Raw genomic sequence first — 18,379 nt, 5'->3', positions numbered from 1 at the left:
GCAACTAAGCATGAATGAACAGGCGCATTGTCGTGATGATGAAGCGGTTTTTTCTTCTTCAAATGCGGTCGTTTTTCGGCGATTTCGATTTTCAATCGGTCCCATAATGATGAATAGTATTCTCCGTTTATGGTTTTACCTTTTTCAAGATAGTCCACGAATATTATGCCATGTGCATCCCAAAATACGGAGGCCATAACCTTTCCGACCCATTGTTGCGTTTTTGGAGGCTTCGGAGCACTTTGGACCGGTGGAACCCACTGTTTTGCCTGTTGCGTTGACTCAGGAGTGTAGTAGTGGATCCAGGTTTCATCCATGGTTATGAATCGGCGCAAAAACTCGGTCGGCTTTAAGCGAAAATAATGCCAAATTCTGCTGGGAAGGTGTCACACGAATTCGTTTTTGGTGCACTGTAAGCAAACGCGGCACCCATCGCGCGCAGAGCTTCTTCATGCCCAAAACTGAATGCACGATATTGCCTTAGTCTCGGATATCGTTTTCTTGCGAAGATAGTAGTGTTTGATCAAAACTCGAAACTCAGATTTTTCCAAATTAAAAAAAACTCGGAGGTTAGTCGCTTCTCAGTGCTGTAACTTGTAAATGCGTAAACATAAATAGCTGAAGTTTTGACAGGTGTCATTTGAAGGATCAAGCTCGACGAAAATGGTTCACATTAGTGAATATTAATGCCATCTCTTAGAATTTTCAGGTACTTATCAGACTGCCTAGTATTCCCATGCAAATTCGTGTTTTTGGTAGGAAATTAGTCTTCTTGGTTGAAAATTTATCTTTGTGATTAAGAACAAAAATATTAAGTTGCACTTTTTTTTTTGTTAAAAATTAAATTCTTTAACTAAAATCTTAACTACTCCACTTTTGGTAAAATATTGAAATTTTAAATTACAAACTGATATTTATTTGTTGAAAAATCAATTATTTGTTTCAAACATCGTCTATCTTTATATAAACTTAATCTTCTTAGTTGAAAATTTATCTGTTTGTTTGAAACTTAAACTATGTATTATCAAATTCATCTATTTTAATAAATTTCACCTAATTTGTTGAAAATTTAATTGTTTGTTCTTAAATATTAATTCTTTTAACTAAAAAGGAATATCTATAATTGAAAATACATTTTTTTAGTTGAAAATTCGTCTTTTTGGTAGGAAATTAATTTTCTTTGTTAAAATCTTATCTTTTTTATTGAGGATTCAACTATTTTCTTGATTTTTGTTTTTGCTTATTAAAAATTAATGTCTTGAAGGAAAAATTTAATTAAATAATTATTGGTTGAAAACTAATCGTCTTTTGTAGAGAATTAATTTTATGGGTAAAAAATTATTCTGTTTTTTTATTTTTAACATAGATGTCCAAATTCGACTTTTTATTGTCTTATATGGAAAAAAACGTCTTGCACAATTGATTATAAAAAAAATTTTATCGCTGAGAGATTCCGCTAAATAATGTATAGAACCTGCTTGATTTTAAGTGAATTCTGTCTTATTCTAAATACTTTTTATAATATTGTTCTTGCATTGAAAATTAATTTAGTTGAAAACAATTTAAATCTATCTAAGGTTTCTTACAATTTATAATAATAAATTCCTTACAAACAGATTATCTTAAAAGTAACAAAAAGAAATAAAATAATAAAAAATTTTATATAATTACATATACGTCACTGAAAAAATAATTTGTAAACAACTTTTTCGATTGAAAATGGTTTCAATAAATAAAACATTGATGACAAAACTTTTTCGACTACATTGGCATTGTTTTCTCATAAATTGTACGTCTTTAAAATAAAATAATGTTTTAAGATTACTGCAATATTTATCAATGGTTCTTAATAAAATTAAACAATATTTAAATTGAAAAATAAGTCATTTTCATTTTTTATTAGTTCGCAACTAAGATATAAATAAAAAATACTGCTTTCAATTGTAAACCTGCGTACCTACATGATATCGTGTACTTTTCACAGATTTAATCAAATTCTCTGATGTAGGCCACCATTGTGTTCTGAAACGTTTGAAACAACTTAATTAGTTTCAATTCACCTGACCCTAAATCCAACAACTTTCATCAACAATTTCTTCAAAATTCTTTTATTTATTTAAAAAATTTCTTTAATACAAAATTAATCGTTGTGATTGAAAATTAATCCTTTTTGTTGAACCTTCTACTGGTTGGTATCAAATTAATCTGTTTTAGTTAAAATTTGAAATAATCTGTAGAAAATTTCATTTTTTTATTGAATATTAACTTTTATAAACTAAAAACTGCATTATTCTATTTTCTTATAAATTTGATTTTTTTTATTGTACCTTCATCTTTTTTAGTTGAAAATGTAATTCTTTGTTTGAAAATTTATGTATTTTGTTGAAAATTGATGTTTTTTGTTAGAAATGTGAAACCACTTCCTTCAAAATTCATCTTTTTAATTGAGAATTCAACTATTTTGTTGAAAAATCCTTTATAGTTTGTCAAAAATTAATTTATGTAAGATAAAATTCGATTTTACCATTTTTGGTAGAGAATTGATATTTGAAATTAAAAATTTATCCTTTTTAGTTGAAAATTCAACCATTTGTTTTAAAGTGCACATATTTCGATGAAAATTCGTTATTTTGGTAGGAAATTAGTCTCCTTGTTTGAAAATTCATCTTTTTGATTAAGAACAAAACTATTAACTTGCACATTCCGTTTTTTTTTTAAATTAAATTCTCTAACTAAAAATTGAATTATCCCACTTTTAGTGGAACACTGAGATTTGGAATTAAAAATGGATATTTTTGGGTTGAAAATTCAATTATTTGTTTCAAACATCGTCTTTTTTATACAAAATTAATCTTGGTTGAAATTACATCTGTTTGCTTGAAAGTTCAACTATGTATCATCAAATGCACCTATTTTTAGTAACATTTCAATTAATTTGTTGAAATTTAATTGTTTGTTGGTAAATATTAATTCTTTCAGCTAAAAAGGAATTTCCCTATTTCTGGTTTAATATATTTATATTTTTAATTAAAGATTTACCTTTTTTTAGTAAAATCTCCACTATTTGTTCGAAAACTTATCTTTTTGATAAGGGTTCAACTATTTTGTTATAAATTGATTATACATTTAACATTTAACATTTCAAGATGAAAAATTTAATTTTTAATTAAAAATTTATTTTTTTCATTTGAAAATTTGTTCTTTTGGTAGAAAATTATTTTTCTTTGTTTAAATCTTATCTTGTTCATTGAGGATTGAACTATTTTCTTGATTTGTTGTTTGTTTGTTTGAAATTAATGTCTTGAAGGAAAATTTTAATTATATCATTGTTGGTGGAAAACTAATAGTTTTTTTTTCGTAGAGAATTAATGTAATGTGTAAAAAATTAATCTGTCTTTATTATTCTTAGCATAGATGTCCAAATTCGATTTTTTTGTCTTAGATCGGAAAAAATGTCTTGCATAATTTACTATAAAACCATTTTAATCGCTGAGAGATTCTGCTAAATAATGTGTAGAGCCTGTCTGATTTTAAATGAATTTTATTTTATTTTTAATACTTTTTATAATATTGTTCTTGCATTGAAAATTAATTTAGTTGAAAATTCTATTAATTGTTTTTAAGAAATTTTTTAATAGCAAATTCATCTCTTTCGTTAAAACTTTCACTATTTGGTGTCAATTTCATCTGTTTTAATTAAAATTTGCAATAATTTGTAAACAATTTGATTTTTTTATCGAATATTAATTTCTATAAACAAAAACCTGAATTTTTCTATTTTTGTTAAAAATTTGATATTTTTCTTGAAACTTCATCTTTTTAGTTAAAAATTATTTTGTGGGTGAAAAAATAATCTGTTTTTTATTATTCTTAACATAGATGTCCAAATTCGATTTTTTGTCTTAGATCGGAAAATAAGGTCGTGCATAATTTACTTTATAACATTTTAATCGCTGAGAGATTTTACTAAATAATGTGTAGAACCTGTCTAATTTTTAGTGAATTATATTTTATTTTAAATACTTTTTATAATATTGTTCTTGCATTGAAAATTAATTTAGTTGAAAATTCTATTCTTTGTTTTAAAAAAAAGTTGAAATAGAAAATTAATCTTTGTGTTTGAAAATTCATCTTTTTTGTTCAAACTTTTACTATTTGGTGTCAAGTTCATCTATTTTAATTAAAATTTTAAATAACCTGTAGAAAATTTTATTTTTTTGATTGAATATTAACTTTTATAAACTAAAAACTAAATTTTCTATTTTTGTTTAAAATTTGATATTTTTGGTTGAAACGTTATCTTTTTAGTTAAAAATTATTATATGGGTAAAGAATTAAACTGTTTTTTATTATTCTTAACATGGATGTCCAAATTCCATTTTTTTATCTTATATCAGAAAAACGTCTTGCATAATTTACTGTAAAAAAAATGTTAATCGCTGAGAGATTATGCTATATAATGTGTAGAACCTGCCTGATTTCAAGTAAATTCTTTCTTATTTTGAATACTTTTTATATTATTGTACTTAGATTGAAAATTAATTTAGTTGAAAATTCTATTGTTGGTTACAAAAATTTTTTTAAATAGACAATTAATCTTTGTGATTGAAAATTCATCCTTTTTGTTAAAACTTTTACTATCTGGTGTCAAATTCGCCTGTTTTGGATAAAATTGTAAATAACCTGTATAAAATTTTATTTTTTTATTGAATATTAACCTAACTCCGTTCCCCCACTTGGCAATAGAAACATTACCGTAAGTGATACGCACATTACAGGAAGATCTTCGATTTGAGTGCGCAGGTGCACAGTTGTCCTCTTCCTATACATGGAAAAGTGTGCGAGTGAGAAAGTTTGTCGAATTGACGTAAGTTGAGAGGTTCTGCTTGTTTATTTTGATGCAAGTGTGTCAAGTTCCGGGTTATGGACGAAGTTACACGCCGAAGAAGGCAAATACATTTCGTTTTTTTAAAGCCTTCACTGTAAGTACAATGAGCGTCTAACATATTTTATTGTTTTACCTAACTGTCATTTAATTTTAATAGAAATGATTTAGAAATTTAACGTTTATTTTTTGATCTTATTTTTCTATATAAAGGAGACGCAATTGCAAATATAGCAAAAAAATTTTAATTCGTTAACACATTTTTTAAACAAGTACCGAAAATACTGTTTATATATTTATTTTATGTATCTTTCGTATGATGATCAACAAAAGAACACAACCTCTAACTTACGTCAATTTGACAAACTTTCTCACTCGCACACTTTTCCATGTATAGGAAGAGGGCAACTGCTAATGTTTCTATTGCCAGTTTCAGATGGCTTCCCACTGGCAGTTGGGTCTCCTTATTATTCATTCGTGCTTAAATCATATAGTGTTTAAAAGCACACAAAACATTGGAAGCCTATATATTCCTGTGATGCATGGAATTTGTTATAAAATTTCATTGCTGATATAAAATGCGGTAGAAACTTATTGAGATTTTGAGGCCCAAATTATCTAATTCTGCAACCAGCAGTTCGCCCTTGTATTCTACAATTGATTCTTAACCTCAAAATCTCAAAAAGTTGTTATCGCATTTTACACCAGCAATGGAATTTAATGACAAAACTTATAAGAAATTCCATGCTTCAAAGGAATATTACTCAATGTTACTGTTTATATTAAGAACAAATAATAGCTTAAACATTAATTTGAAATTAAAAATATACTAATCTTACCGATAGAAATCTCAGAGTATATGCTAAAGATTCTCAAGGTTCTGATAAGCTCTGAGAAATTCTCCGCAGGCACTCAGGTTGATTCGATTATTATTCCCAACAGTGATACAAAAATCCTTGCGCATGCTTGAACTGTGCGGCGCTCATTGGCTCTATTTCGCGTACGTATTTAAAAATCAAGTACAAACGCGCAACGTAGCCCATAAACATCACTCAAATCCAAGCAAGCGCAAATCAAGGCAGCTCCGTTGGGATCATTAACTTCAAGAAAAGACGTTTAACGTTCCATTACTGTCTAAATCACGGTGACTCACGGATGCTTCTGTCGCACGCATCTAGCTATCAAAGAACAAGCAATCGTGACCAATTTTTTAATATTTTCCAATGCTGTCTAAACCACTGACGCCTCGTGACACATGCATGTAGCAATGAAATCGAGTATTGTGACAATCGAAATTGACAATATCGTGTAGAGATTTTATATTAAGGAATACAAAATGACTTTGAAGGAAGCAAGAAACTGCTTTATAAACAAATGAAGGAAAACAAAAGTACAAAATTTGTCAACATGAGAAATTGTATTGGAGAAATGCTATATAATGCAGACGGAATACTAAAGGCTTTCAGATACTATTTTAAGGGACAATTCGGAGATGAAGCTATATGACATCACAAATGTGATTTTGAGCACGCAGCATTAGAAAACTCAATTAAGAAAATCTGTTTCAAAACAAAAAGAGAGATAAGAGCGACTGCAATAATTACAGAGAACTATAATTCTCTTGAAGAAATTACTCACAATTACAGAGGGATTAGCTAATTAAGTAAAGTACATAAAATATACTCAAAAATACTTATTCGTAAGGTAACGAAAATTACAGAAGCAAAGATTTAGAAAGTCCAAAGTGGGTTTATGCCAGGTATATCATGTACGAATCAATTATTTAGTTGAAGGGAAATTACAGAAAAAAGTTTGTGAGAAGGAAAAAAAGATTTCTATGCATTTGTTAACCTAGAAAAAGCTTTTGATAAGGTAGATAGAAGTAAACTTTGGGAAGTCGTGAAAGAGTATGGAGTCAATCGATAGCTCCTACGAGCTATAAAAGCAATATATACGGGTAGCAAAACGATTGTAAGGGTAAATGGGAATTTGAGTGAATGCTTCGATATTATTGAAGGAGTTAGACAAGGATTCATTATGTGTCCATGGTAATTTATATTATTTATGGAGAAATGTTTAAGGTGTTCGAAGGAAAGAGTGAAAAACACTACGCAGTATTGTATTAAATTATGAGAGAATTGGACAAGTTGATAAGATCGTATACCTTGGTAGCTTATTTACTAGGAAGGGGAAGATAGATGAGGAGTTAGATAGACGCATAAACGAAGGTAAGAAGGTTATTAGTAGAGCAGGGGTCCTTATCATAAATAAAAATATATCAAGTAAAGCTAAAATGGCAATACATAACTCTATATTTGTACCGACTTTACTATACGGTAGCGAGACATAGACCTATCAAGAAAAAGATAAGAGTAAAGTTAATGCATTTGGCATGAGATTTTTGCGCATGATATTTGGAAAAACTCTCATGCACAAAGTGAGTAGCGAAATAATTCGCAAATAATGTGGTGCGGAAGAAACGTTAGTAGACGCATGGGAAAAAAATCGGTTAAGAAGATTCGGGCATGTTGAGCGAATGCCAAATGAACGAATAACGAAACAAGCGTATCAAGGTGAAGTAAATTTCAGCGTGCCCAGGGGCAGACCGCGGAAAGAATGGTTAGAATGTCTAAATGAGACCCTAGTTATAAGAGACATCAGAAGCCATAGAAAGACGAGAGCCTGCATGAAAAAATGCATGGACATAAAAGAAGCTAGAGAAGTATGTCATGCCAGAAAAATATGGCGACACATAGTTAATAAAAACAGTGTCATTACAGTGAATGACGCCTGAAACAAAAAACCTTGGATTCTAATGGACCAAAGTGGGGAACAGCACATGTCCACTTTGTGTGGATCTTCACTTGTGTCGATTGCTAGAAAGATTGATAAGCTACCTGGGTGGGATCAGTGTTACGGAACGAACGTGTTATTTAAATAAATATCACGAGAATTCTGGATCAATCTAAAAATCTTATATCCCTTCCTCACATTACTCCTTTCCCCACCGAGTAAGTCACGCCTACCCCAAAAGGGAAATGGCCAGTACCTCTAGAAATTTTGCAATGTACCTTTACCGAGGTTCTGGTGGTTCGGAACCCACCTTAAACTGTAGGTCCCCCCATCGTTTACTTGACTGCAATCCAGTCCGTCAATGATAGGGTAAAAACCAGGCTTTGTCCAATATGTCTGGGCAGATTGCTCTCATCAGATCAATTAATTGCATTATAAAAATGGGTCCGTGACTGATGATATATTCCGGGAAAGCCCCGTGCAAAATGATCAAATAAAAATCAAACTCTAACCAAAAATGCCTTCGACATGTTGAGCAGTATAAGCCTGAGACGACATTTCAATACAGAATTTTTTTAAAAATAATAATAATACCTATAACCACAAATGATCACAAATGGTCTGCGCGCACTAATAGCACATCTCGACAGCAAAGTTTTAAGTACGTATTTGCACGTAGCACAAAATACGTTAGAGGTACAAACTCTTGTATACTGTGCAGCTGTGGCAACCGTTGGAACGTTGAGCCGGAAAACTAGGCCTGCAAATGCAGTTTTTGTCCCAGCAAGGGATCGAGATCCACCATGGAAGATCAGATTGGAAATGGATGTCAGCAAAGTAAGGTGCAAATTAGTTCGATTAACTCAAGTGCACGAGGAAACAAAAGCAAAACTTTCAGAGAGATGAAAGTAGGTTCTATCGTGAACTGAGAGTGAAGGCAAATAACTACCAAGGCACTGAACTCCCTGAATTGGAAGATATGACTAACGACTGGTCGGAGGTTTAGGGAAAAAAGAACAGATGCAATTTGGTAGGTAGGGAGTAGGCGGTAGGTAGGTAGTTTTACAGTTACGAGACTATTTTAACAGCAAACAAAATGTTACGCTTTACCGAACATCTGTCAAGCGGATCTTGAATACACGCCTTCAAATTTGTCCTCAGATGGGGTCTTGAATATCAGGGCAGAAACCATACAGGAATTAGAAATACAATGGAGGCAGAAAAACATTCATGGCGAGCACCCCAACACGTTAGATCAAAATGAAGTGGATAGTGAGGCATTTAATATTTGGCTAAGAAAGGGTGCTCTGTATCCAGAGACGGAAGGATTTGTCATTGCAATAAAGGACAAGGTTGTCAGCACCAGGAATTATCGCAAACACGTGTTACATCAAGACGTGGTTGACCGGTGCCGATTATTTGGAGATACCAACGAATCCATTTAGCAAATTATTTATGGCTGTCCCGTAATGGCTCACAGAGAATATACGCACAGACATAATGATGTAGCGGGCATTACACATCAACAACTTGCCCTAAACCTAGGACTCTTAAAAGAATGGATGCCCTTATATAGATACATTCCAATGCCCGTTTTAGAAAGCGAAGATTACATCTTATATTGGGATGTTAATATCCAAACGGATCATTACATCCGGGCCAATCGACCAATCCCATTGTAAGAAACTTTCTGGATCATCAGCAAGCGAGCGATTAAAAACCCGTGAAGTTGTGGATGGTAGCTCTAAGAAACCATCCAGAGGTGACTGTTGTCACCTCCAACGCTCGTGGCCGCTCGTAATTGAATACCTACAACATCATCGCAGGAGGTTTCAACCATCGTATTAAATTATTGGAATTAACTCATAACATTCTAATCTCATCAGTCACTTGACTTAGTCCGTGGCTACGATGTATAACCGCGTTTACCCGAGTAAAAGTTTATTAAAAGCACATAAATAATAACCAAGTAATATTCACAAGCGGAATTAGAATAAATCAAAAATCCTATAAGTACAAAGGTGAATTATATATAAAAGGTAATGTACCTTGTAAGAATCCATAGTAAAGCATACTGAGTCCCGCCGCCAAAATCGATCTTTATAATCTTGCACGTTTTCTTTTTCCTCCTTCCGATCATTCCCGACCGTTAATCACGCTTGCACTTGTTCTAACGTCACTCTACAGCCTGCCGGCCATGGCTGCAGGTTGTGCGTAAGTGTAATGAGTGAGGGAAAAGAGTTCAGCGTTGAGAGAAGAAGCGGTAGATAAATATAATAAAGAAACAAGGAAGGAGAATTGTCAAGCGTGGACATATGCAGAGCGAGAGGGACAGAAGATGAGATGAAGAGAGTAAGAAAGAAAGAGATGGAAAAAGTGGAGAATGGGTGAATAATGTAAGAAAGCATGTACGTATGCATTTGTGTGCATATGCGGGCGTGATTATAAGGGCGTGTATGTGTATCCGTGCATGTGACATTATTTCGATTAACGCTGCAAAATTTTAACATTTCGGATCGCGCTTGGATCATACTCTCTCCAAATAAATAAAGATAAGATTTACCAAGAACTTAAACGCTTAAATAACAATCGCAGATCTAAGTTCGCGCTTGTTTTGTAATCTGATTCGCGCGATATCGCAGACTATGAGTCGACATCGATCGGCTTTTACATCAAAGCGACGTATATTTTTTAACGTTGGAATACATCGCTTGCTTAAATGAAAATAATATAAACTTGAAATTAGCGTGAATTAGAGCAGTTTACAATGTGTACAGATTATTCTTAAAAACAAGCCCTGACAAATATCCTGAATTATATGAAACTAAAGCTTTGACAAATATGATATGGCTATGTTGGTCTTACTTATTTAAACAAATCTTGCTTGTTCTTTGTCCATTAAACAACCCCAACCGAGTAAAGTAGCACCGGGACGGCAAACATTTAGATCGCAGATATCTAGTTCAACGCCAACAGATTTGAAGAATAAATCTTCCGAACAAGATGCTTGTATCTGCTTCAAAGAGACTTAGTCACTAGGGTGAAGCGAAAAAATAAAAAGTCGGCTTTTCGAAACAGCCGAGTACGGAAAAGTTGTGATACGAGGTACCTAAGAACATATTAAAATTTCAGCCCGATCGAATAATTAGTACATTTTGATGCTAAACGATGTTTTTCATAATTAAAGACACATTTGTAGACCGTAACACACGTGCCTGGCAAGAGTGGAACAACAAGACAAGCAACAGTGGAGCAATAGACAGGAGACTATTACGATTTTTTGTCTATTTAGTAAGACTAACAATTCATTCCTACGCCGCTTAAACTCATCCTTCCCACTCCTTACTGCCCCCTCCCCACTCCCACTTCTTGCTGCCACGCCGCGGCGCCATTCTGGCGGCTTCGTTCGCTGCGTGCGTTGGTTCTGTTGAGACACGTCGAAACCTGTCAAGACAAAGCTAGAGCACGAAGCTTACTGTAGGGTAGTGGGTGACATCCTTTTTCGTTTGTGATATTCGCTGCCTTTACGGAGTTTAGGAGCTATTGCTGTTCTTCTATGCAATAGTCTTTTTGTTAGACCACGTTGTCTTCCTAGTGTACTCTGTCTCATTTGTTTATATTTGATTTAGAGTACACGTTTTGTTCCTAAATTTTTTCATTTGACGCTTCTGTCATATACTTGTTGCTTTATCTTTCTCTTTCATACATCTGTTCAATCTTGTGTTGCTAACTGGTGCCAGGTGTAATTTCCTTTGCTTCTCTGCATTTATTCATAGTTGCAATTGCAACTTCGTCGAAGTTTAAAAGTCGTTCGACGTTCAACTGCCCTCTGTTTGGTGGTCCAAAAGAACTGTCTTCTTTCAAACTTCCCACGAATGAAGATGTTATCAAAGGCTGCGCTTTCGAAAGGCAACGTTTAGCTCCCGAAGAGGGGAAGAAAGAAGCCTTGTTTTCTGACATTGCTGAGAACATAGCCAAGGAGATTATTTCCGTATACGAAAAAGCATCAATACCACATGTTATGCATAAAAGAGTTGTACAAATGTTAAAGGCTTATCATGAAAATATAAAACCATCATGAAGTCACATAGCAAACTTCAAATTTGCAATAAAGTTGCCAAAACTATTGAAAGTTTCAAAGTACATGCGTAAACAAGCCTTCTCGACATATGCTCTTGCAAATTTTCAGACCTTACTTTATGCTCTTGTAACAAAGAGAGAAAAGTCCTACACAGGGAACACGCGTTTCTTATTGATCAGAGAACAGTCCGAGAAATGGTCATCGGTACTCTTGACAAAGAAACAACCGCTGTTCTTCAAAAGAGGGAGGCTAGAAAAACACAGGAAGCTGCCCGACTACTAAAGTTGCCAGATGGTACTTCCAGAGGCAGGGAAGTATATTTGCCAGCCGATGAGAATAGCAATCATGGAAGTAAAGTGTGTCAATACTACCATGCTACAAAACAGCTCTAGTCAGCGATAGGTACGGCTTGTCGGACAGATCCATCGCTGCCATAGCCTCAGCTGTCTTGCAGGATGTTGGTTTGGTATCCGAGAATAATTTTATAAACGTCATTGATAGAAATAAGGTTAAGCGGGAACGTTTAAAGGTGAAGAGAGAAATGAGAGAGATATCTGCTGAGAGTGGTATCTGCAATACCGCAAATGTGTCCAAGAGGAACATATCACTATTGTACGAGAGCCAGGATCATTATAATGGGGACATATTACCCCTACTTCAAGCAGAGCCGTCTCGATCTCTACGCGTCTGATTGAATTTCTCGAGGCTAAGACCGACAACATAGACATTGGCAATATTTCAGCTATATGTGCAGAGGGAACTAATGCAAATACAGAACACGTGGGAGGAGTTATTCATCTTATTAAGGAAAAGTTAAACCGCTCATTGCAGTGGCTGATTTTGATCGCGAGACTACTGGCCATTCAAGTTATAAAGGGCCCATCAGCCAGCAATTATCAAAGTGCACTTCTTTGCTCGTAGTTGAATTCCAAACAATTTTCTCAAACGTTCAAAACTTATATTTAACTGATCTTAGTACCAATCAACAATACCTCTTCGAAATGATCCGTGCCTTCGAAATTGGAGTTTGCCCCGAGGACCTGGCCAAACGCGATCCAGGCCTCATTTCTCATTCGCGATGGCTGGCTACAGCGAACAGAATTCTTCGAATGTACGTAGAAACATCAAATCCATCCCCAGAGGTGCTATCACTTGTGAATTATGTCATGAAAGTATATGGCCCTGTTTGGCTTCTAATCAAAAGCGACCCATCTTACACGAAAAGTGCCAGGCATGTGTGGTCTCTGATTTGATACTCGCGGTTTCTCCCTGAAAACCAGAGGAAAGTTGTTGATAGGGTGATTCAAACAAACGGCTTTTTTTGCCACCCAGAAAACTTGCTGCTTGCGATAATCTCTGACGAGAGGCCCCATGTCAGAGAACTTGCAGAACGTCGCATTTTAAAATACAGAATGTCTGAAATACAAGATGGGAACATTAGGTCTAGATCTTTACGAGTTCCTAAGATTGAATTTGACGCACCTGATTACATTGATCTGATATCTTGGACTGGGACCTGCATCACTGAGCCGCCTCTGTTGGCAGACATGCCGATAGATTATTTAATAGGCATAGTGACAACCGGCTCAGTCGCTAGATATCTGTATCCCCTGCTTCTGTGCCACATGCAAGCTGTGGAAAGGTACGCAAAAAACCAATACAGGTTCTAAACAGGATATTTATGAGTACTCGTGATACCGAAACGGTATGTGATTATGATGCATTTTAATTTCACTGTTCTAAGAATCCGTGTTAACAATTGTTAACTCACACCATGCTAATGGGTAGTAGGTTGGGTGCATCGTGTGGGAGGAACTCGAAGTACAACTACCTTCACGTAATGAGTTCTGAGTCACTAAATCTTCGAATTCTGTCATTTGAGAGCTGTACAAATGTAATACTAGAAATGACTAATGAAAATGGTGAAATCCTTTCTTATTTTATAATATGGTCTCATTAGGCTGGGCAACACATTAAATACAGCATACTAGACTTGTCCAAACGTAATATACAGGTAGCTTTACCACGAAAAACATTGTTTAACATAAAAATGTACTTATACATATAGTTTATAAGTTTTATTAACATTTAAAATTTTTTAGCAGCTTTGCGGCATGCCCACGTATTATAGATCGCTTATATCCACAAGCTCAGGGTCTTTTAGCAGAATCATAGGTCTTTAAGTCATCCATATAAAATTTATGAAGGACCTTATGCTTGCGATGATTAGTGTCGCCACAGTGGTATCCAGAAGAATTTCATAGAGCAAGAAAGAGAGACAGAAGTATGATGCAAAAAAGCAGAGAGCTCATGGTGTCGCCCTGAAATACGTCCCTATGGCTATAGGCATCTCGCAATGTGCGATCATGGGTTGCGGCGTCTTTTCAGGCGAATCTGTCATTTAGCAGGTTCTCTCTGCATCTTGTTACACCTTTTTTCAATCCACATTGTTCGTACATCTCTCTCTACACGGGCACAATTTTTCGAATAATCCTGTTGTTTAGGACAGCTGTAAATATTTTATTCAGTGTGTTGAAACAAGTTATTGCCGCGTAATTCTCTGGGTTGAACAAGTTGCCTTTTTCGGTAGAAGTATGTGCGTCCTAACACCAGCCACTGCGGAATGGGCGAATAGGAGATGAATGTGCGGGCTAAGAATAGGTGTATAGAAGTAAACTTTTTTCACCAGAACTTCTTGATACCGTCTCGTCCTGCAGCGAAGAAGTTGCTCATACCCCTAAGTTTATTTTTCACCAGTTTAGCAGTGATTAATGGACATTGCTCCTTAGATGTTATAGGGTTGTTGCAAAACTCCTTGAAGCGGGTGATATTATCATTACGCTCGTTCAGCTCCTGTGTTTTGGGGAACTTGTATACCTCTCCCCAAAAAGTCTCTACCTCGTTGGACTTGGCCGGATTCTTGACAGGAACAGGGGGAACGCTGGAGAGACGCGAAACGGTTAGCAAGAAACTGTTGATTCTCCCTGACCCATCTCTCCCTCTTTCTGTATTCTCCTCCATACGTCAGATAACACCCGTACTACCCGAACACCAGAACGGTCAACCAGATGTTATGTAGCCAAACCTTTTATTATATTTTATTATTTTATTTCCTCAAACCTTTTATTCTCTTCCTCTTTTTTTTATAACACACCTCAGTATACTCTTTCGTTTTTTCTATATTCTTCCCCATTACTTTTTTCTTTTCTCCACTTTCTTCATTCTTTTCTGACCTTCTTTTTTTCTCTTTACAGTCCTCATCCCACCCACTTCTATTCCCCCCTTTACTAACTTCATTGTTGTTTATGCACTCTAATCCTATTTTTATTTCTCCTATCATTTTTTCCATCTCCTCGTCCACAAATCTCTTTCCCATTTTGATATTTCTCACTTTTTCTCTAAACTTTTCTTTTTCTTCCCTGGACAAACCCCTTTTTCCTAGACCCATATATACACACACACACACACACATATATATGCATATATATACATATATATGTGTATATATCACAGTTGCACCTATTATAAATTGTATACATTAAATATACAATTAGATATTAATATTTTATTCTAAGCTTAAAAAGAAAAAATCGTGTTAGAAGAAATCAGCACTGGTGGGAATCGAACATTGGTGTCCGGGGCAGCAGAACAGAGATATTTTGCTTCGATTAAACAAATTATGAGATTTCATAAGATTAACATCAAGTTATATTATTTAAACTGCCAGTCATTCCAATTACGGTTTTATTATTTAACTTTTAAATATCACTTTTGCCTAACTGCAATCTGCTATCAAGAATATTAATCTTTTTAACTCTAAATTGCACTTATTAAGTTTGCAGTGTATTTATAATTGATATGGAAAAAGTATTTATTCGTATATTTGTGGAAATAATGAAATTTTCTCGGCTATATCCTATAAGTTCATCGAACTTTTGTAAAGATCAATATTATAATACCAAATTTTACTACGAATACCTTCTCTGTGTAGCACATTCTAGCACTAATTTCCCGCATCTATGAACTTCCTACCCATAACTTTAAAGGAGCAAAACAGATAAAATGTTACGTGAGCAATTAATCCTGTCAGTTCACGTAAACATCTATCCCTCATACGCTGGGCCAGTCTACCCTAGCGGACCGAAGGAACCGAATAGAGCCTCTACAAAGTGCCCGTTAAGACGCCATTGGGTTCCTATTCGCTTCCTTTTTAAAAAATTCGAAAAAACAGCAAAATCAACTTTTAAATTGTTGAAATTCCGATTCTACGTTAAAATTCTCTATAGAGGGTCACAGAATAATCACAATAGTTTTTTTTTGCAATGGTAAAAGATTTTAAAAATATAAGGCGTATGACGCCTGTTGACTGCTGCACTTCAAACGCATCATCTGTAAGTAGCAGTCAGCAGGCGTTATAGATCTTTCATATGTTTTAAACTTTTTACTGCTGCAAAAAAAAGTATTGCAATTACTAGATGAGTTTCCAATAGAAAATTTGACGTACAATTCGAACTTCAACAGTTTAAAAGTTGATCTTGCTGTTTTTTTTTAGTTTTTTGAAAAGGAACTGTATGGGGTCTTTACGGGTACTTTGTAGAGGCTCCATTCGGCTCCATCAGGAGAGTTCACATGAACGTGAAGTTTATCTGGGGAATTTGTATAAATACAATTTCCTGACCCTCTGGCCCAAGTCTTCTGTTTTCTTCTCGGTAAATGTGGCAGTTGGACCAGAGAGGTACCGTAAACTTAAGTGTGATCCGCTTGGCCAAAGAAACCAACCATTTTTCTTGGCAGTTAATCCAGGTATTTTGCGTGCAAGTCCGTGATTTTCTGGACTAAGCAGTTGCTACTGAGAAAGCTAAATAAGAGTCTGCTTGCCCGTAAAGAGCAAAGGGCCGATAATTCAGCTAGGCAAGTTGCCTAGCTGGCGTATCGGTCTTATGAAGGAGACTAGATACCTCATAGCTGGCCTGATGTAACGAGCGTCAGAAAGTTTTAATATGTTGAAATATGATGAAATCCGAAAAAATCAATATTTACACAAAACTGATATAATTCAAATAAGAATTTCGAAACATAATGCATATTTGTTTAAAATAGGTTTAAAAATCCTGTGCCTGCAGGAACATGGAATGGAATAAGACGAGCCGATACTTGTGGAAACGCCTGTCCTCAATTTAACAGGAAAGGCGAATTAAGTGGAAATGAAAATTGCCTGTTTATAAACGTTTACACACCACTTCTCAAATTTAAATCTTCATGGGTAAAATTCTTCATTTTAAAACATCGCTACAATAAGGACGTTTCCTATGTAGTCATATTGATTATAATTATGTAAACTCTAGCATAAAATGGAACCCGTCTTACATTTATGTAATGCCAAAAGCACTATATAGGCGATTTTAATTCGGTTTTCAAATCTCCCGCGCTCGAGATCTTGCGCCGATTGGTCAAAGGCTTCGAGACTCAGAAAACGTGCGCAAAATATACGTATAACGAAATTCTGAAAAAAGGTTATGTTCCCCTGGATTCACCGCGCATTTCAAATAAATAATTAGTTACGAATTAAAAAAAATGTAAAACAACATTAAAGTTGTTCATAAATACATTCGGGACGTGCATCAAGTACTTTCTTAAAAATTGGAGTTGGTTTTCACTAATGTAACGGTAGGTGAGTGATATTTGACGTTTGACAAATGTCAAAATCGTTTTGTACTTCGATCTTAATTAATTAAATAAAGTAAATATCTGCAGGTTGTACGTCATAACTTGATGATAAAATCTGTTGTTTTGCTTATTGAATAAAATATATGAATCAAACGCTTTTGACTAACTTCAACGAAAATTGTAATCCGTATGATTATAAAAATTGCAACGGTAAATCTGAGATTCAAATGATGAGAGGTAAGAAGCGGCGAATTATTCTTATAAGCTGGGTGTTCAGCCACCTTGAAAATTTCGTCTCCGCTACTATAGAATGTTAAAGTATACATTTTTTGTGATATTTGATTCAGAAATTATAAAAATTATTAGCTGAAATCTTCAATATTAACTCAGCTTCAGAATAGACCTTTTTATTCTAGACGTCGACAGTGCGCACGTGCCAGCATTTTACGTCATTTCCCTATTTTTCGAACAGTTTTGTGTCGAAATATATGGAAAATATTGTAAATAAAAATAACAACGAAAAATAAATGTGTAAATAAATCAGAGTTTAAAGAAAACATATTTTTAAGTATATTCAGAAAAAAAATGCAAAAAAACTGCAAAAAGTGTGGCAAGCAAGCCCATTATTTACATTTGTTGACATCTGCCATCTTCAAAAAAATGTTTTAAAATCCGGAAAAAACCACGGAAGATGATGTTCCAGAAGCAAAATTAGTGCACAAATCGGTGGAAAAGCGCAGTGTTAAACAGCTTAAACGATGGATAAAATATAGGAAACGATTTTTGAAAGAAAAAAAAATTAATTCAGTAGAAAGGTTAGTTGAGGTTGTGTTTGGCAGCACTGTAAAAAACTTTTTATGTAACTTTACCACTTTCATAGTAGGTCCGTATATTACCTACTATCAAAGTAGCGTTTTCACAGACAATAGCGAGTATCCACGTTCAGTCGGGAA

General features: G+C 34.4%; 1 protein-coding gene across 1 annotated transcript in view; it reads left to right on the top strand.

The window, feature by feature from the left end:
- Nucleotides 1-18,379, top strand: part of LOC117180505 — a 163,119-nt gene that overhangs the window by 80,996 nt on the left and 63,744 nt on the right. The window contains exons 10-13 of the mRNA XM_033373001.1: nt 11,455-11,714; nt 11,939-12,110; nt 12,591-12,983; nt 13,092-13,401. Of these exons, the coding sequence (XP_033228892.1) occupies nt 11,455-11,714; nt 11,939-12,110; nt 12,591-12,983; nt 13,092-13,401 (1,135 nt within the window). The remainder of the gene's footprint in view (nt 1-11,454; nt 11,715-11,938; nt 12,111-12,590; nt 12,984-13,091; nt 13,402-18,379) is intronic.

The sequence above is a fragment of the Belonocnema kinseyi genome, chromosome 9, assembly GCF_010883055.1.
Source record: "Belonocnema kinseyi isolate 2016_QV_RU_SX_M_011 chromosome 9, B_treatae_v1, whole genome shotgun sequence".
Lineage (NCBI taxonomy): Eukaryota > Metazoa > Arthropoda > Insecta > Hymenoptera > Cynipidae > Belonocnema > Belonocnema kinseyi.
The sequence above is the reverse complement of the archived record's forward strand: the minus strand, read 5'-3'. Positions and strand labels throughout refer to the sequence as shown.